A 21,219-nucleotide genomic window follows, 5' to 3' on the forward strand; every position below is an offset into this window, starting at 1 on the left:
TGCAAATCAAGATTTGAAAGTCTGACCTTCAATCAAATGTAAAATTCTGTGGATAAAAGGCTTTTAAAAAAGGGGCTTGATGAACTCAGCAAGATCTTGACTGTCTTGAGAGCTGTACAGAGAGGAAACTCATGAGGTTCAACAAGGACAAGGGCAGAGTTCTGCATCTGGGCAACAATCCCATGCACCAGTACAGGCTGGGGTTTGACCTGCTGGAGAGCAGCTCTGCAGAGAGCCCTGGGAGCCCTGGTTCAGGACTAAACATGAGCCAGCAATGTGCCCTTGTGGCCAAGAAGGCCAATGACATCCTGGGATGCATCAAGAAGAGTGTGGTCAACAGGTCAAGGGAGGTTCTCCTCCCCCTCTCCTCTGCCCTGGTGAGGCCTCATCTGGAGGACTGTGTCCAGTTCTGGGTTCCTCAGCTCAAGAGGGACTGGAGAGAGTCCAGCGCAGGGCCACCAAGATGATCAGGGGACTGGAACATCTTACTTATGAGGAAAGGCTGCAGGAACTGGGGCTGTTTATTCTAGAAAAGAGGAGACTGAGGGGGGATCTTATTAATATTTACAAATATCTAAATAGTGGGTGTCAGGAGGTTGGGACATCCCTTTTTTCTCTTGTATCTAGTGACAGGACAAGGGGTAATGGGGTGAAGCTGGAATACAAAAAATTCCATTTAAACATAAGGAAAAACTATTTTACTATGAGGGTGACGGAGCACTGGAACAGGCTGCCCAGGGAGGATGTGGAACTGATTTTATCAGTGGATTGGACTAGATGATCTCTAAAGGTCCCTTCCAACCCCTAGCATTCTGTGATTCTGCATAACCTTAAGTCTAACTATTTTCAAACAAGTAAAAAACCCTGAACAAACAAAAGAAACTGTGAAGCCCACAACAAATTATATACAATGTTGATAAAAAAAGTAGAAAAAAATTCTGTCTTAAACCATATTAACTTCTGTTTGAACAGCATAGATGAGAATCTTGTCACAAATGCCACACATAATACAGCTTGTAAACATCAGTAAGTGGGAAAAGGTAGATTTACAAGTCCAGAAGATCAGCATATCAAGAGATAAACTGATGAAAAGCATGCATAAGTCTTCACATCAACTTGACAATCTATGACAGATTTCTATTAAAAAAAATCTACTGTTTAAAAATGTTAAAACAGAGTAAATTTTCTCCTAAATCTAATTCTACAGTTCATGAGTTTATGGGTGAAAAACTGGCTGGATGCCCAGAGAGTTGTACAGAATGGAGTTAAATCCAGTTGGTGGCTGTTCACCAGTGGTGTTCCCCAGGGTCAGTTCTGGGGCCGGTTTTGTTTAATATCTTTATTGATGATCTAGATGAGGAGACTGAATGCACCCTCAGTAAATTTGCAGATGACACCAAGTTGGGTGGGTGCATAGACCTACTTGAGGACAGGAAGGCCCTTCAGAGGGTTTTGGACAGGCTGGATCAGTGGGCCAAGGCCAATCACATGAGCTTCAAGAAGGTCTATGCTGCACTTAGGCCACAACAACCCCATGCAATGCTACAGGCCTTGGACAGAGTGGCTTGAGATCTGTCTTGTGGAAAAGGACCTGGGGATGTTAATGGACAGCTGGCTGAATATGAGCCAGCAGTGTGCCCTGGTGGCCAAGAAGGCCAATAGTATCCTGGACTGTATCAAAAATAGTGTGACCAGCATGACCAAGGAAGTGATTGTCCCCTTGTACTCAACACTGGTGAGGCCACACCTCGAATACTGTGTTCAGTTCTTGGGCCCTCACTACAAGGACATTGAGGTGCTGGAGTGTGTCCAGAGCGAAGCTGGTGAAGGGTCTGGAGAATAGGTTTTATGAGATATGGTTTAGTGATGAGCGTGGCAGTGAGGTGACTGGTTGGACTAAATCTTAAAGGAATTTTCCCACCGTAATGATTCTATGATTCCAAGGTGTGGGAGCGAGGCAGTAATACTTTCAGAATCTTTAATGAGATAGAAAGGAGAAAGAAACACCACTCCCAGCCCTCAAACCTTGACCCCAATTCAGTGAACATTTTCAGAGTGTAAAAGGCTATAATCCATCTCATTTTTAATTACTGCAACATATGAAGGCTCTTACCATTGGAAAAGTCAGGGCATTACACAAATGCCAGTTAGTTAAGCATATATAGCTTGGGATTATATTGGTTTTAGTAATACACAGGAGAACTGAATAAATGAATCAAATTCAAAGCTATTTTCCTGATAGTAATACACAGACAAGAACTCTTAATATTTTTGTAACGATAGTCCAAAAGAAAGTAGCTCCATACCAAATATTACACTCAAGTTTTTTCACTGTTACAATGACCGTATTACCCTCAATACGTTTACAATGGAACTTTCGTCACTGTGAATCTTTGGTGAAAAACCTGTTTTCATCTTAGAATCATAGAATGGTAGGGTTGGAAGGGACCTTTAGAGATCATCTAGTCCAATCCCCCTGTTGTTCAAAAAATAACTGCCCTTACTGTTTTTCTCTGTTTTTCTAATGAATTCCTTACAACAACATTCATTCCTGCATATATTGGATTTATCTTTGAATCAAGAAAACACAAGTAAATTCAAAACCCCACAAAAACTCACAGTTCAGTAGGCATTTAAAGTGTGGAAATTGTCATGGATTGCTGGCCTTGATGAAGCAACAAATTAAAATTCCTTGAAAGGAGGAGGATAAGTGGGAGAAGGAGATAATACCAAGTATTTCCTCATACAGATAGAACTCAAAATATAAATGAATTGCTAAGAAAATATCTAAACATATATTTAAAATTCACAATAATTTAATTTTAAATATGTGTTTTTCAAATCTTCTCCAGGTGAACTGTTGTCTAGAATAGATGACAGTGACATCTGTTAATAGGGTAAGGGAGCATTGGTACAGGCTGCCCTGGGAGGTTGTGGAGTCTCCTCTGGAGGTTTTCAAAACCCGCCTGGACATATTTCTGTGTGACCTGATCTGGGTGAATCTTCTTGAGCAGGGGAGTTGGATTACATGATCTCTAGAGGTCCCTTTGACCCCTACCATTCTATGATTCTATGTGTGCAAACCACAGTAGACAGTTATAAGCATTCATCATTGGAGTATATCCTGGTAAGTGATATCAGAGGGTAGAAAGAATTATCTAACAGAGTCTAAGCATTCAAGTCAGCAGGAAAGAAAAATTTGTAGAGGTATCAATTCAGTTCTGAATGAAAACAATAATTTAAGATCTTTCTGATGACTAAAGCTGAATATGTCCACCAATGGATCTTATTTTCTTGACATTTGAACAAAGTGGAGCTTAGCTGTCATGTACACATTTCTATGTAGTTATTTGTTCTTATGTTACAAATAATTTATAAACAACACACCATCTACCCTGACTGATGGTACTGTATAGTACACACCTTCCACAATGTACAAATGGTACTATCATTATTGATATTAAGCTTCCTGGGTAACTCAAAAAATGCTTTTAGCACTCAGTTGCCCACATCAATTTTGTTTTCTGATCCTGTAAAAAATTCCCAAAAAAATAGAAAAATTCAGGTCACCGCTTGGGTATGTATCTTTTCAGAATATCTTCCAATACTATTATAGAACTTCTGGAAATAATTAAAGATAAAAGGTTTCTTCTGAAATATTTCCCTGTGAATTCTAATGAAGAATTGTCAAAATCACTGCTAATGGAAGAGAATTATAAGCCCTTAGTACATAAAAGTATAAATTAAATGAAGCCACAGACATAAAGGTTTGACACTATATGTAGTAGAATATTTTAATTGTCCCAAGTTATGGGAAGTATCAACTTCATAAAATAGTAGATGAATTTTGATTTTTTATTTGAATGCCTTTAAATTGCATATTTTTTTCCTTCAATGTAAATCTATAACAGTCATTACAAAACATATCTGGAGTCTTTTGAGGTAACTGAAAAGGAAATTAATTTCATATGACTAGTTGACTTTAGATCTAATCATGCTGAGAACAAGTAGTAGTTCATAAAGAAATGTATAGCATCCATAAGAAATGTGCAAGTCCACATTTTTGACAGGACATATAAGACCTGAGATTTCCTCACTATGGAGACCCCAAATGCATACATTGCTTTGTTAATTGCTGCTACCCTTGTGGATTTGGAGATGATTTGATAAGCAGCAGTAGTAGATATGCAAATCTGCTTTCTCTGAAGAAAGGTATTTACAAGTACAGTAAAAGACCAAAACCCAACACCCCCCTCAAACAATAAAAAATCAATACCAACTATATCACATAAAAATTAACCTTACAGGCCTAACAGTATAACTTTTTAAAGCCTGTGCTCATACACCATAAACTCAACTGCCACTGCAATAGCAAATGCTCATATATAGACATATATACGCATATATATTTTTAAGGCCTCTTAAGATAGAATCCAACTGTCGCTTCATTATTTCCTCTATATTTTCACAAGAAAACTGGTTTTACCATTGTAATTAACCACTTAACATTATCACTAGGGAGGAGGTGTGAGAAAGACATGAATTAACAAATATGATACTTATAAATGGAGTATATTTGATTCAGAAATCTGAACAACAATAAGGATTCATTCTGCACACCACCAGTTTTTCACATATTTTTTATGTGTTCAAATTTTTAAATGGGTACATCTTAATCCAGCTGGCATGGGATCTCTCACACACCTGTTTAAGAATTCTAGCTATAGATCCTTGATCCATTTTGCTAGTGACTGCATCTTTCCTCAGTCTTGCAGCTACAGTTCCAAGATAGTCAAGTGATGCAACTCTTAATGCCATTTCTGTAGATTTGTTACTGAACTGGTGAACCTAAGAAAAGTAGAATAAACTGTTAGGAAAAAAAATATTTATGCAACTGAGATTCTTCTCACAAGACATTGCTTGATCTTATTAAAAATTCAACCTAACTTCCATGCTGCATAAAATTATGTAATTTACTAATACATCATCGATACACTCCTTACGTTCCATTAATGTTTTTTTCCTTTATTGGGTCTCTCTATTTAGAAATATGCCTGTTAGAGTTTTTTTAATATGTGTATTTTTATAAAATAAACTGGACATCTAGTAGAGCAGATATCCTTTGCAATAGCATAGATATAAGCATTATAATGCAACTTCCTCATTATTCACACAAGCATAGAAAGCTACATTTTACCAGGAACAGGACCATAAAATATTTTTCCAAGAAACAGCTGCAATTATTGTGCTAATTACATTGTAATGCTGAAGAATAACTCTCAAAAACATGTCAATGAAAATATTCACATTTTGTACATGTCATATTCCATAAGTAAAAGTACTATTATTGGTAAAAGATCAAACTACTTAATTGTTTTCAGTTTTTTGATAAATGAATAGTCCAGAGAAATATTTAACATTAATAATTACAGCTATTAGTCTGACTTTACTCCAAATTCATATCTACACCTATTAGATGTGATACAATGGCATTTTTTAATGTGAAAAATATAATGGAATTGTAGAAGTGGACTTCCATGAGAAATTGTATATATATATATATATATATATATATATATATATAAGTGACCTTTATTATATTCCATATCAATGATCTTCTGACCTAAATTTTATTTTCTATGCATTAATAATAGTGATACATGTAAGAAAATCCTTAAATGCTGCATGTGTATGTCAACAATCAGAAAGCATTCCTGTAATAGTTTGAGACAAAATAAACAAGTTACATTGTAACAAGAAATTAATTAATATAATAGTTAAAAACAAGAATCCCTTACCAATAGCCTTCCTAATAAGCTAAGTAGCAACTCTGCAGCTGGCCATTCTGGTTTATTGACTGTGGAAAGAAGATCTTGAATGAAGTTCTCAAACAGTGGTCTGTAATCTTCTTCCCCTTGTTTACTGCCACACCTGTTTAAAATAAAATGCATTTTGCAAGTGAATTTAAGAGCCATTCAAGCTTTTCTTCTGATGCAAACAGAAGTAACTCTATGTTTAAGAAGAAAATCAGTTTTATGCAATTCTAAAAAAATAATCTGAAATATTAGCAGAAAAATTGGTTTTATCTATTTACGGAGAAATAGGTTAAACAGTTATCACTCCAAGTTGCACTGCAAGTAAAGCAGCTAATCCAGGAGAATAGGATTTTGTTCCTAAGATTTTTTTTTAATTTATTGTTTTAAGTTCAAGTCTGCATTAACTTGGATGGACAAAGTAGGTTGAATTCTAAAGTTCAAGCTAGAGTGGGGTATTTAGGAGGTGGTGTGTGTTCTTAAATCTGGTCTGACTAATCTCAGAGTGATAAGACATCTCAGTATTATGCTCCTCAAAGGTTAAAATCAGAATGTAAAAAAATAGCCTACCTGACAATATTTCACTTAAATGTGGCATCTCAAACTTTAATGATACCAGAAGCATGCACAGAGATTGCTAGATGGCTCCTAAAGAGCCTTTCAGCTTAACATTAGAAAAGTAGAAATTAACACAATAAAAACCTCAGGACTTTTTGTTCCAAATCCTTTGGTTATTCAGGTGGTTGTTTTTTTTTTCCCCCTGTTGAGCTATTGACATTCCTAACTTTATCTAAATGAAAGTAATTTTAGGTTTTTTATATCTTTGTCATTCTGATGACTGAAAGAATCTGGTTTCATCACTTAATATTTACTCAGTCTTCTCTTGCAGGCTTCAGATGAGTAAAAGACCCCTGGATAAAGGAACCTACAGAAACTATTGGACAGATTCTTAAACATGTCAACTCTGCAGAATTTCTTTTCCATAAAAAAAATTTGTCCAGATAGGTAGCTCTCTTAGGGAGCTATAAAATATATTCTTATAAGTAACTTTATTTGTAGGCATTTAGCATTGCAAAGTGCTTTGGTTTGTCTTAAGGTGTGACAGATTTTATTTGGAGCTGGTTTCATCAATACAATAAAGAATGCAACAGTACTTACTTCTTAAGGAAAATAGAAAGGAAGTTTTGTGCTGTTCTCATGGCTGTTTCATATGAATTAGTAATAAACACATCTTGATCCACCTAAAAATAACAAGATATATTTATCTAGTATTTTAGCATTCACAGAAATATGATTTCCAGGTAATTATTTTTCATTCATCAAATAAGTATAGCAGACATAAAATGACAATGCTTAATTACTAGAGCACCATCATAAAATCTGATACCTACAAAGTCAATCCTATACAAAAAAAAAAGCTTTTTTTAAAAAAAAAAATCTTACTTTTTTGTTTGTTTCCTCCTCTGAATTAGAATCTTTTTCTGTTGATGGCAAATGCACCACACACTGAATAAGCTGCAGAACTAATGCCGTTACCATCTGAATATACATAGGCTCTCCATCAGTGTCACTGCTGTTTAACCTGTTAATAACAAAAGACAGCATTAACACCAAAACTGAAGACAAAATAAACCAAATATTCTTGGTCCTAAATAACATGTTTCTAAAATTATTACCACAGCTAGAAATCTGTGTTCTATATATTTATCTAGTCATTTGCTTCTATCTCATGCAGTGAAAGATTTTGTCTAACAAAACGAGCATTATTATCAGGCTGGAGAGATGAACTGAAACAGCTCACAGATGGGCTATCAGAGTATCCGTGAAGTTCAGCAGCTGAAAACTCTAGAGAAATATTTAATAAATCAAACACCTACATGCTAAGGCACTTACATAGGCTTAGTATGTATAATGCCATATCCATTTCCAATATAACATTAAAAAAAATGTTATAATAATCTATTACCTATATATTATTTAATGCATGTGAAATGTGCAGAACTTTTAGATAGGAAATAGTGACCACGACCTTGACTGACTTCTACAAGAGTTACAAATATTGTAATCTCAGGTAGTGTAACAGGCTATAAACTTCATAATGCAAAAGTGTCTTTAAGTTACTATGACCAGTACAAATACCCACCACCTCATGTTTCTCCCCTTCCAAGTGATTTAACTTGACAAATAGTACAGTGTTTACTGCCCACATCACCTAATGCTACCCTTAACAATATGAAAAGTTGATTTATCTTTGACATTATTCTCATTAAATTATCAAAATAATAACTGGGCACAAACCAGATTGCAATTATTATCTTTACAAAGTTATCTGACTACTTGTACAGAGAAGATCTTTTCATATCAAATTTTAGTTAATATGCACCCTTCATGACTGTAGCCACAGACGGATTGTCCTTCAACAGATCAGAGGTAGGACTCTAGAGACATACAGTTATTGTGGCCATGAGATAGTGACTTCCTTCTAGTAAAGGTCCTAATTCAAAGAGAGTATCTACCATTTATGCGTCTATGCCTACCATCTTCCTAATTTTATAGATATCTCTCATGCCTATAATCAAAATAATAGGAAATATTAGGAACAAGCACTCATAGAATGGTAGGGATTGGAAGGGACCTTTAGAGATCATCTGGTCCAAGCCCCTTGCAGAAGCAAGTCCACCTAGACGAGGTCGCATAGGAACGTGTATTTTGAAGATCTCCAAGAAAGGAGACTCCACAAGCTCCCTGGGCAGCCTGTTCCAGTGCTCTGTCATCCTCACAGTAAAACAGTTTTTTCTAATATTTAAATGGAACTTTTTGTATTCCAGCTTCACCCCATTACCCCTTGTCCTGTTGCTAGCTACTATAGAAAAAAAAGGATGTCCCAACCTCCTGACACCTACCATTTAGATATTTGTAAATGTTAATAAGATCTCTTCTCAGTCTTCTCTTTTCTAGACTAAACAGCCCCAGTTCCCATAGCCTTTCCTCGTATGAAAGATGCTCCAGTCCCCCAATCATCTTGGTGGCCCTGTGCTGGACTCTCTCTAGAAGTTGTCTGTCCCTCTTGAGCTGAGAAGCCCAGAACTGGACACAGTACTCCAGATGAGGCCTCACCAAAACATTAGGGTTGAATTCAACTTCAAAGTTTGAGTGATTTTTTTTTCCTGGATATTTCCCTTTCATCCACCCTGGATTGGACAACCTATTTCATTGGTAATTTGTCTGTCTCTGGGGACAAGATGTTTGCAAACAATGAACAAAATCAACAACAACAGTAAATGTCTTGGAATCATTTAAAGTATCCAACCTCAATTTTAACTGAAATCTTGTTCAGGTCAGATTCTTTCTCAAATTGAACCTGAACCTATACTATTATCCAGAAGATGCACTGAAATCCAGCTGAAGTGCTTAAAAGGCAGTTTAAGTGAACAGAGTAGTTCCTAAATGAAACACATTTAAAGAAGTATTAGGTTGATTTCCTGGAAAGGATGCTCTGTGTCCTCAAAGAATTTTCCTATTAAACTTTATCAATGAAGAAATTATATAAAAAACATATAAAAAGAACCAAAGAATTTTCCAAAATTCTTTGAATGCACATTAACATTATACTCATTTACATCCTTAGTGAGACAAAAAAAAAAAGATATTTCAATTATTTTTGTAAGCAGGCATAAATATGATGGCATAAGAAACAGTGATTATTACAAAATACATTTGTCAGGCAATTCTGCTCTCACTGTAGAGGCCCTGAAATATCAACGTCTAACAAAGCACAGTTTGTGGATTCAAAGATTTTTAAAGAATGAGTTAATACCGAAGCCTAAAATAATACATCTACAAATCAGTAAATACTACTGTCTACAAATTATCAATCTATGTCAGAAATTACCTGAAGTTTCTCAAACTCCTCTTGCTAGTTGGTAGTCTTGCAAGGGAAGTGAAAATTTCTTCTAGTATTAACTGTCTATGTTTTTCATATCTGGAGAACACCTATTTAACAGTTACAGGATTGTTAAAAAATTATTTATTATTACATAAAATGTTGCTTGTTAAATAGATTGTTTAAAGTTATATATAGAAACATACACTTTAGATGACATTTAAATAAATTATTTTTAATGTATACCTTGTTTTAATGCATTACCCTGTTTTTTCAAAGCAAGCATATCTTTATAAAATTCATAAAAACTTTTTAAAATATACATTTAAAAAAAAATCTTCAAATAGCATAAATGTGTAATAGCTCTTAAAAATAACTTATGTTTTAAAAAATTCTGTCAATGGTAATACACTGTGTAAGAAAGAAAATAATAGATGAAAAGAAACAGTATTTTATCTGCCCCGTGAATTTTTCCCACTGACATCTCTTCCAAGGAGAAGGACTTGTTCTATTATATAGAAGTGTCCTACTAGTTCTATATCTTATTCCATTGTATAAATTCAAATCTCAACAAAGGAAATAAGGAAAACCACATTGTTAAGATTTCTTTAGAAAGAACAGATAAGAGGAAGGGGTTTGTGGTTACACTTTAAACAATATAACCAAATTAAGTAAATTCCTTTACTTAAGTAGGATATTCCTCCCATTCTCTGCCAGCAAAAATAGAGCCTATGTAAATTCCCTAATAACTTTCAGAAGTACAGGAACATGAAACTGCAAATAAAAATTTACTTACTGCAGTCACTAATTTGATGGCACATAATTGTAGTTCACTGACATTTTCTACAAAGAAAGGTGTTATTCCCATAGATGATACCTATCAATGGAAAGAAGTTATTCAGATATTTTATGCAGTTTCACAAGTAGGTTTTTCATTCAGCAGGTAAGGTATTCAACAATACGTATTACTTCATATTCTTTGCAAATAAAATTATGAAAGGATATTTGAATACATTTAGGTTAAACTTATTATGTGTACAATAAAAGCTATTGAAGATTTGAACATTAAAAGCTCTTCTGCTGCAAATTGCATACTGCACAACAAACTAGTCACTGATGTTAATAATCCAAAAGTCTGTACTGATTTCATACTTCATGTCATTTAAGCGATCACAATTTAGTGTCTCTCTGGGAAATGAAAAACAAACATTCACAGACAGAAATTATGATAAAACTTACTTGAAGAATAGTTGTATCAGTAAGAAGTTGTATCTCTAGCAACTCTGACAAACTGCCAACGATGTCACAAACTTTGTTATACAACATTACTATAACTCTTTGCTTGTGGGTGGAACACTTGGCACGTTTTGCTTTTGAACTTAAAAGACCACCTAGAAAATAAAAACCATCTTTATTAATTTTTCAGTGTTACGCTTACATCAAATATTAGAAAGATGATAATCTTTCTCAAAAAATGTCTGAAAATATGTATATGACAACAAAATACTAAATGCAAAACATTTAGCATACTAACCACCATGAGGATCCACTCTATATACAGGATCATACTGAGGATAGAGAGTGTTCTGCAAATGAAATTTTGTGTATTGAATAACTCTTTCTATTACATCCTCAATATATACAGCTTTAGGCATATTTGGTGATGTCATAATATTGATAGCAGTAAGACAAGCATCAGCAGATTTTGTTACTCTCTCCATAATAAGATCTCTCCATAATCTCTCCTCATCTTCAGTGTCATTGTTCTGTAACAGGCAATAAAAACCAAGATGGTGTGAATAAGACGTCAAATTTTTATCCTTACCAAGTAAAAGATAACATTATTTCAATATACTTACATACACACACATACAAAATGCTGTATTTCCTTTATGATACAAAAATAGTTTGGTTTAGAAATCAATGTGTGTTTTACTACGAACAGGTTTATAATCCTAAGTTACGTCTTCAATATCTCACTATATTCTTCTAGTAAAACACAAATAAGCTTTTTGTGTATCATTGGGAAGCACTACGAAGGAAGACTGACACATTCTCTACATAAGAATGATGTATCTTAATCAAAATATAAACTCATGTAGTGTTTTCTTCAGTGGCCTATGCATACCAGTTCCTGCTTTGATCAGTCTAATTTTTGCCACTAGAGGGCATAATTACACAAAAAGACACAAAATTCATGAGAATCCAACTTTCTCCACAGATCGTCTCATCACTTACCAATGGGTTTAAAATATGTCTTATCAAATATGACCATTTATATATAGCACAGGGTATAGAATCTCTGTATTTCTGTGTTTGTACAAGTTATAAAATCAAACATACATGAGGTTAATGATGACCACCCAGTACTACTAAAATATTGTAATAACATTATTAATAGCAAAACCAGATGGAAATTTTAATAACTTCTCTTGTATAAAGTAATCTTTCACGTCTGTGTAAAAGCACAGTTCAACATTGTTGTTTTTTCTTGTAAAAATAAGGGGCTAGTAAAATCAAATAAACTTATATCTTTTGGGGTAAAACAATCTAAAAATATCATGATGCATTAAATGTATGAGAGAGATACATATATATCTATTTCTAAAATCAACAGAAAACCCTGTAAATTTCTGGCATAGAATGGCTTTGTTCCTTACACAAGCTTAAAAAAAAACTACCACAAAACAAAACCACCTAAAACTACCACCTAAAGAATTCTTCTTTTTTAATCAAAGCTTTGTCTCTGAATTGCAATAATTGGACAATTTCATTAACTGATTAATAATCTTGAGTTCTATCACAAGAAGCTACAAGAAAAATATCACTTTAAAGGCATTGGCATAAAGACTCCAATATACTGAATTAGAGCGGGTAAACAACCACCTTGAAAATCCAACAAATCACCTAGATTAACATATTTAAGTACTAATAATGCATCTGGTTTTAATTTTCAATTTCAAATTCTTCCTTTCCAATATACATAATTACTCTCTATTTCTGCAGATGAAGGGGTTTTTTTCCATGAAATCTGAGAATTCTATTCTTGCTTTAATATTGTTTTGACTGGAGTGTGTAGAAATAAGTAAATAAATATGTGTAATATCACATTTCAGCCTCATAAAAAACTCTAAATACCCATGCAGTTTTAGGTATATCAGAAAAAAACCTCAACCTACAGTCTTAAACCTCCTGTTAATTTTGTTTACATTCATAACTTCAACTTTGCAGCATAAAAGCAGACCTAAAAAAGGCACATTCTCAGTTCATTCTCACTGAGTATTTAAAACTATCACTATAAGGGATTCAAGTGAAGAAAATCCTGTTCTACATAAAGATGTAAAATGATATAATTTGAAACTCACATGGTTAAGTAATGTAGAAAGCTTTGATCCATCTTGGATGTTCTTCTCCAAAATATTCATAACTTTTACTGTTCTATCTGTTGAGAGCTAAAACAAGAAACAAAACATATCAAACAACTATAGAATCATAAAGACTTCCTAATTGCTGAAAAAAATGTCCATAGATTAAGTATAGAATATTTTATGTAATCTGACAAACATGAATTATAAGTAATCTCAAATAAGGATTAGAATTTGACTTGTGTGGTTTCTGACACAGAATGACTAAGAATGCTGATAAAAGAATTAAACTACTGAAATATGTACTAAGACTGCAATCAAACTGCATTTTCAAAAAAAAAATCATAGGAATACATTTAGGGGGTTGGACTAGATGATCTCTAAAGGCCCTTTCCAACCCTACCATCCTATGATTTAAAACTACATATTTGTAAGTACTCATTTGGGCCCGCTGCTAAAAGCTGAGGGTGCCCTGGTGTCTGAGGATGCAGAGAAGGCTTAAGTACTGAATGCCTTCTTTGCTTCAGTCTTTATGGCCACAGCTGACCCTCAGGAAGCCCAGTCTGGCAAGGATAACAGGATGACCAGGACAGCAGAGGACTTGCCCTGGGTGGAAGAGGAAGAGGTTAAAGACCTGTTGGGCAAGCTTAAGGCTCATAAGTCAATAGGTCCTGATGGGATGCATCCTAGAGTGCTGAGGGAGATGCCTGATATGATTGCTAAGCCTCTCTCTATCATTTTTGAACAATCATGGAGGACAGGTGAAGTGCCTGAGGACTAGAGAAAGGCCAATGTCACGCCAGTCTTCAAAAAGGGCAAGAAGAATGACCCAGGAAACTACAGGCCGGTCGGCCTCACCTCCATCCCTGGAAATGTGATGGAACAACTCATCCTGAATGTTATCACTGAACATATGATGGTTATCAGGGGGAGTCAACATAGATTCACCAAGGGGCAATCCTGTTTGACTAACCTGATATCCTTCTATGAGTGCATAACTGGCTGGCTAGATGAGGGGAGAGCAACGGATGTCATGTACCTTGACTTCAGCAAGGCTTTTGACACTGTCTCCCATAACATCCTCATCAGAAAGCTCAGGCAGTGTGGCTTGGATGAGTGGACAGTGAGGTGGATTCTATCCATCTTTTGAATATATCTAGGGATGGCGACTCCATCATCTCCCTGGGCAGCCCATTCTAATGCTTAATAGCCCTCTTGGTGAAAAAGTTCTTCCTAATGTCCCATCTAAACCTCCCCTGGCCCAACTTGAACCCATTTCTTTATGTACTGTCATTCAGTACTGGAGAGAAGAGATTGACCCTTACCTCACTACAATCTCCTTTCAGGTGGCTGTAGAGACTGATCATGTCTCCTCTCAGCCTCCACTTCATCCCCAGCTCCCTCAGCCACTCCTCATAAGACTTGTTCTCCAGCCTCTTCATCAGCTTTGCTGCCCTTCTCTGGACACACTCCAGCACCTCAATGACTTTCTTGTAGTGAGGGGCCCAGAACTGAACACAGTATTCAAGGTATGGCCTCACCAGTGTTGAGTAGAAGAGGACAATCACTTATTTGGCCCTGCTGGTCACACTATTTCTGATACAAGTCAGGATGCCATTGGCCTTCTTGGCTACCTGGGCACACTGCTGGCTCATATTCCATAAATTAATACATTAAATATTTTTATAATTAATACAATTAAATGGTCAAAAAGAGTGAAATACTATGAAGATGTACCTTGTCCATAATGCCCATTGCCTTGATTTTTGCTGATTCACTACCCAACTCACTAAGTTGATGCTTTCCCAGTATCAATTCCTGTGGAATCTCATCATCGTTGCCTTTAAAAAAAAAACAAAACCAATCATATTTCTCACAGGACTTCAAGGAAACCAGTATTTTACAGGCAATATGAAAAAGATACTGAAGAAAGAGAATTGATTTTCCAAATACCTAGCATCTAATAGTTCCATCTAGTGAAGACTAATGATGACAACTTTTGGTTGTCTTAAAATGACTACTTGTTAAATATGACCGAAAGTCAAAATTAAAAATATTTTTAATATAGCAAAACTCATTTAGTGCAGTTCTTGCACTATCACCCTCATTTCAGTAAAACAAGTCTTAAAGGACTGTACTCCTAAAGTTTAAATCTGGGGAAGGCAAATAGATGAAAAACAGAGAGGAAATTAAGTACCTTGGAATATGCTGCATCTTAATCACATTTACCCTTACACAAAAAATCTATGACGTTACAAGACATATAGAAAGAATCAATTACTTCACTTTTTAATCCAAGGTTGTAGACATCATTACTGTAGTGATTTGCTTACTGTGCTTGTCCCCTTGTTCTAATCTTGTGACAAAAATGGTAGGAAAAGAATTAATGAATACTCTATTATCCATTTCAATAGAAAGTCATCTTGGTCAATCTGAACTACTTCAGACACATATGCTCAAGTAGCCTATTTTCAACTGAAACGGATAAGGAGCATAAAGTTTAGTGTCTCACTCATAAGTGCATAAGCACTCTGCTGCTGAATTGAATAATCACACTTTGTTGGGTCAAAGGCCACAAGAGATGCAAAATTATGTAACTCAGACATTACTGGGAAGAGAACCATCTTACATTAGTATTGTTTACAAAGATATGTTTGACAGAAGACAACACCCTAATGACATCCCAAAGAGGTATCCTTTCCACTCCAGGAGACTATTATTTGTCTCATGATTTATGCCTCTTTTGGACATTGCAGGGAGAAAGAAGGAGGATCTTCTTCCTGTAGCAGCAAATGAAATCGGAAAGATAGAAGCCACTCAAGGTAGAAGCCATAAAAATGCAGTATGCTCTAGCATGTATCACGGGCAATTAAATCACAAAGAAGGAAGTTTGAAAACACTGAGATGGCTTTTTTTTTTTGTTTCTTATGTTTCTAATTAGGGTAAGCATTTAGAAAATTTCTGACAAATTACCAAAAGTTGTAAAATCCATGTCTTCTAAATTTTCCAAAATGTTCTCTATTGAAGCAGTAAATCTTTTGAAAGTTGAAGAATCCATCATTTCTGGTGAAAAAAAGAAAAATGTATATATAATTATTTTATAAACAAAACAGAAAATACAAACTGTAGAAAATAAATTTTCTAAAATTACCTTCAGGTGTTAGTTTTGGTTCATAAGCTTTCCTCTTCTTTTGTTTTTCTTTTTTCTTCATTTTTTTAGCCACTAATTAAGAGAATAAATGACTGTTTAGATGTCTTATGTTTATATTCAGTACTGCATGTAAATATGTTTATTTTAAAACGTTTAACATATCCTTAAAAATGCACTAGTATTATGTTTTAAAAACAATCAGTTACCCTCACTGAGGCTAGGAGGAGAAGAATAATAATCATCCATATCAGAGTCATTGGGACTGCGATGACGGCAACGGCCACTACCAGAAGTCTTCCTTCCTTCATAACAATAACCACTTCTCCTATGGTCACCAGAACTTCTTCTGTCATGTTCTTCATACTCCCAAGCTTCATCTCTATCCTTTTTATGTCTTTTACGAGAAACTAGAAATTAAATGCATTTTATAATAAGTGCAAAAATTCTATTTTAATAGTTCAAAATTATACATTTGAAAATTAAATGCTATCATACAGATGTTCTGTAAATAAAACAAGCAAACTCCATAAAACTATCATATAAAATTCTGTTTCTAACAATTTCTTTTGAATTACATGAAAACTGTGACTGAAACTGGCAGACATCAGCAAACATTTAAAAATACAAATTTACAGGGTTTTTGTCCTATTAAACAAAGTCAGGAAAGTAGAAAAATTAAAATAAGTTTCATCCATTCATAAAAGAACATTGAGATAATTTCGTCAGTTATCTAAATAGTCACTATTACTGGGGTACATGTTCCAATTCAGTAATTGCTTTGCCCATCTAACAAAGCAAGTTACAATGAGACTTGGCAACCTAGTTGCTTAAAGATATTCTATTTTGTCAAGACAACTAAAATTATGTCTTGATACATATTGCAGAAAATTCAGTGTAAAGGAGAAAGCTGGAGTCATAATTCTGGTCCAGGCAGTAAGTATATATCACAGATGGTTATTATAACCAGTTTTCAGTCAGGACCAAAGAGCGTCATTGAACTGAATGTTGAAAAACTAGGATAAATTGGTGAAAACTCGGTGGTAAATAAAGAGGGAGGCAACAAAGAGTTCTTTGTTGTTTTCAAGGACAGTCTTGAAGAGGAGAGGGTGCTAAGATGAAATAGAAAAAGGATATATATAAGGAGGCAATTTCATCCATGAAATCAGTCAACTCTCCATTATCTAAGGTAACAGGATAACTGGGCTAGCAGAGATGTCTAACAGATTGTGCTGTGAAGATCAAAACGGCCCAAAGCACTACATTCTAGACTAGCATATTTTATTATTAATATTGTGAATTTGCATATAACAGCCCTGACATCTGTGTGTCTCTACCAAAGTCTCCTGAAGTTTAGAGGTATAACTGTATATAGAGTTGCTTCTGAGAAAAATGGCTCCAAGCATTCAGACAGAACTGACAAATTCTTCCCACAACTCCAGTCTATTGATAAGCATAGGAAGCATACCAGGATATAGTCACACCTGGTATTTGTACTAGGATATAGTCAATAGTCACAGAACTAATAAAATCAACATTGAACCTGTGGTGATACTAATGCCTGCACTGCACCCTAGAAGGCTCCCACTTCTGAGAACAATAGTAGGAAACTTCTTCACAGAGGTGGTCCACATGTTTAAGGTAATAACTTAGCTCATGCTTTGAGCTGTTCTGCTTATGGATCAGACTTACTTCTGGAGGCAGTACAGTCATGTTCATGAGGCCTGTGGTACTAACACTGTCAGTTCTAAAATGGTTGAGAGATAAGTGCAATTGAAGAAATGGAGAGCTGTCTAGGATATCTGAAGTGAGCATATTGGAGAAGAACATAGGCAGTTCATGGGAAAAGACTTTACACATATTAACTGATTCTTTTTCTCCCATGAGATAGTATTTTGTGGAGGTATATAAAACAGTCTCCATAGTTTACAGGCCATCAGTATCAATATAAGCTCTGTAGGATGAATTTTCTGACCTCAGTTGAGAAAAAGATACCTCCAGTAATGCTTTACAGCAGAAATTTAAATTGACCAGTTTATCAATGCTGCACAACAAAACAGAATGTTATAGTTGTACTTGCTCTGCAAAGCAAATAAGATGAACATGGGAACAGTTATTCACAATCAATCATTGCTCTACAAAGTTTATTTTCAAGTAAATAAAAATGACTAAAAATGCAAGTATTAATATTTCAAGAGTTATTATTAATTTTATACATAAAGATGATCTAGAATATAAACATTTCCTTATGAATTCTGTCAAACATTTATGCAATAACACATTTAGTACTTCTTGTATGACAATTATTTAATAAATTTTTAGGTTTTCATCCTTTAACAATGATCCTTCTTTATGAGATACTCAAAGAAATTTCTCTTCTTCTATAATGATCACTATTTAATATTTTAAAAGTTCAATTTTAGATAATCAAAAGAATTCTGAAATACATATTTGTAACAATACAAATCTATTCAGTGTACTTGTCACAAATCTTTCATTCTCTTGATAATTTTGTCTCATTTTAAATCAGTTCAGTTCTACAGTATCCTTTGAGAATTATTAGAATTTATTTTTAAGCCAGATGTCCTCAATGAATTGTTTAGAATAATGGCCAGATCTCTTGAGTGGATATAGTGAACCTTCAATCCTTTAAAGCATTAAATTACTGTGTTTTAAGTTTTCCTTAATTTGCTTTAATTTGCATTTAAGAATTTTAATAGCCACTGTGACTAAAAGATAAAGATCTCTGAAATTCCTAACAATCCTCTCCATTACTAACCAATTTAAATAATTTTGCTTTACTTACTTATTCTTTTTTAAATTCACTATTCCAGATTCTTAACATCATAAATAGGTGAAATTATATGATAAACAGGTGAAATTATATGATAAACATAGAATATAGAATCCTGAATGAAACAAATAATCTGATTACAAGTTACCTTAAGATCGGATACTCACTGTCAAAGTAGTATTATTCAGTTAGATTTTAAATGAAAAACAAGCAAACAAAAGGACAATATTTTCTGCTTCCTTGATAAAGATCAGAGGTATGGCTATTGCAATTTTTACATGTATGTGTGTGTCGTGGTTTTGTCCAGCCGGGAACAGAGCCACGAGGGTGCTCGCTCACTCCTCCCCCTCCCTGCGGAGCGGGGAGGGGAACCAGAGAAAAAGGGGAAAAACCCGCGTAGGTTGAAATAAGAACGGTTTAATAGAACAACAATAAGAAGAAACAAGTTCAGGGAAAAAAACAAAACAAAACAAAAAAACCCAGTTTCAACAGTAAATGAGGGAATATACAAAAGGAATGGTGCGTGCCACAGCTGCTCACCGCCCGGGACCCGACACGACCACTCCCGACCGGCAGCCGAGTCCGCGCTCCCGAAGCCCCACCCCCGACTAGCTCCCTGCCTATATGTACTGGGCATGATGTCAGTATGGTATCGAATACCTGTTGGCCAGCCCGGGTCAGCTGCCCATGCTGTGCCCCTTCCTACTTCCTCATCAAAGTTAACTCTATCCTAGCCCAAACCAGGACAGTGTGCATACACATTGTGTATCTATTGGACAAGAACTTGAAACATATTAAAAAAGCAGGACAAACAAATCTCTCTCTTATGGACTCTTAAGAAAGACTAAGAAGCAAAACATTACGTTTTACAAAAGTTCAGTGAAATGTTTACATAAGCAAAGTTGGAAAGAGTCTAAACTTGGAAAAATATCATTATAAGCAAGATGTCTTCTCAGGTTAACAGCAATAGGCACTTCCCCAGTAGCCCTGCATAAGTAACACAGCTGAGATGTTATTCAGATTGAACTGATTCACTCATTTTTAATGGAGTCTCTTTTCAGTGTTGGCTAACTGAACTACCATAGAGACAAAGTAACTACACTCTTATTTGGAACTAGGAAATTCTGTCTTAATTCAGAGGCATATAACATTTTTTGTCACTTTTGAACCTTACCTGATTTCACAGCAAAAGTCTAACTACAAGTTTCCTCTCTTCCTTTGAAATCACTTAATTAAAAAATGGCATCATCAGCAGATGCTATTTTGAGAAACTATCGTGTTTTCAATCAATAATATCATGGAAATAAGAGAAGAAAAAGTATTTTAAGAAACTTCTGAGTACTATAATTCTTAATTTATCATAGTAGGAGATCCTTGAAACTCAGAATAATATAAATGTATTCACATACATTTTTCTTTGCATAACTTTGTGCAAATCTAAGTTTTCTGAGCTGTTTTACAGGAGACCGGCCTGGACATGTTCCTATGCGACCTGATCTAGGTGGACCTGGCTCTGCAGGGGGGTTGTACTAGATGATCTCTAAAGGTCCCTTCCAACCCCTACCATTCTATGATTCTATGATTTGTTTTTAGTCTGGCTAAAAATATTTTATTGCACAACTAAAATAAATCCAGACAGTGGCTTCACATAAAGTAATTAGGGGAAGAAATTTAACAACTAGTTGCTTTTCATCTTGAGTGACAAATTAAAATCAAGTAATTTTACTTTTTAAAGAAAAAAGGTTCTTGGCCAAGTAGTTGCCTGGGTAGCAAAATTGTTTTCATACGTTTTAGGGTAGCCAACAATAAAAAGTATATATTTGTTAAAAGCAAAATATTAGCCTTCTTTAGTAGGAACAGAATGATGTACTACTTACATTCAAAAGCTTCTTCACTGTCATTGTCTTCATCAGAACTGATTTCAGCATATTTTGGTTTCTCATTAACTGTGCTACGTTTGCGCTTGTTCATTTTCACACGTTCACAAAGCGGCATGGTGGATTCAATTTCTGCCAGGAGCTCAGGAGGCAACTCCTTTAACACTGACTGATCTATGCTACCTATTAATGGAGAGCAAGAAGAGTAAATGTGAACATGAAGATAATAATAAGGGCCCAACACTATAGTCCTTTCTCAGGAACTGCTTATACTATATCCACCAACAAATAATATCACAGTTAGATATACTTGGATGTATTTTCTAGCCATTTCTAAAG

General features: G+C 34.9%; 1 protein-coding gene across 6 annotated transcripts in view; it reads right to left on the reverse strand.

Moving 5' to 3' along the window:
- LOC133628460 (nipped-B-like protein) overlaps positions 1-21,219 on the reverse strand; it is a 165,575-nt gene that overhangs the window by 35,251 nt on the left and 109,105 nt on the right. For all 6 annotated transcript variants that reach the window (XM_062016629.1, XM_062016630.1, XM_062016633.1 and 3 more), the window contains 14 exons: positions 20,881-21,063; positions 16,419-16,619; positions 16,213-16,284; positions 16,035-16,124; positions 14,799-14,902; positions 13,062-13,148; positions 11,231-11,462; positions 10,936-11,087; positions 10,493-10,573; positions 9,706-9,806; positions 7,257-7,395; positions 6,972-7,054; positions 5,799-5,931; positions 4,705-4,848 (listed from right to left, as the gene is read on the reverse strand). In XM_062016629.1, coding sequence (XP_061872613.1) covers positions 4,705-4,848; positions 5,799-5,931; positions 6,972-7,054; positions 7,257-7,395; positions 9,706-9,806; positions 10,493-10,573; positions 10,936-11,087; positions 11,231-11,462; positions 13,062-13,148; positions 14,799-14,902; positions 16,035-16,124; positions 16,213-16,284; positions 16,419-16,619; positions 20,881-21,063 — 1,802 coding nt within the window. The remainder of the gene's footprint in view (positions 1-4,704; positions 4,849-5,798; positions 5,932-6,971; positions 7,055-7,256; positions 7,396-9,705; positions 9,807-10,492; positions 10,574-10,935; positions 11,088-11,230; positions 11,463-13,061; positions 13,149-14,798; positions 14,903-16,034; positions 16,125-16,212; positions 16,285-16,418; positions 16,620-20,880; positions 21,064-21,219) is intronic.

Source organism: Colius striatus, chromosome W (genome assembly GCF_028858725.1).
Source record: "Colius striatus isolate bColStr4 chromosome W, bColStr4.1.hap1, whole genome shotgun sequence".
Classification (NCBI taxonomy): domain Eukaryota; kingdom Metazoa; phylum Chordata; class Aves; order Coliiformes; family Coliidae; genus Colius; species Colius striatus.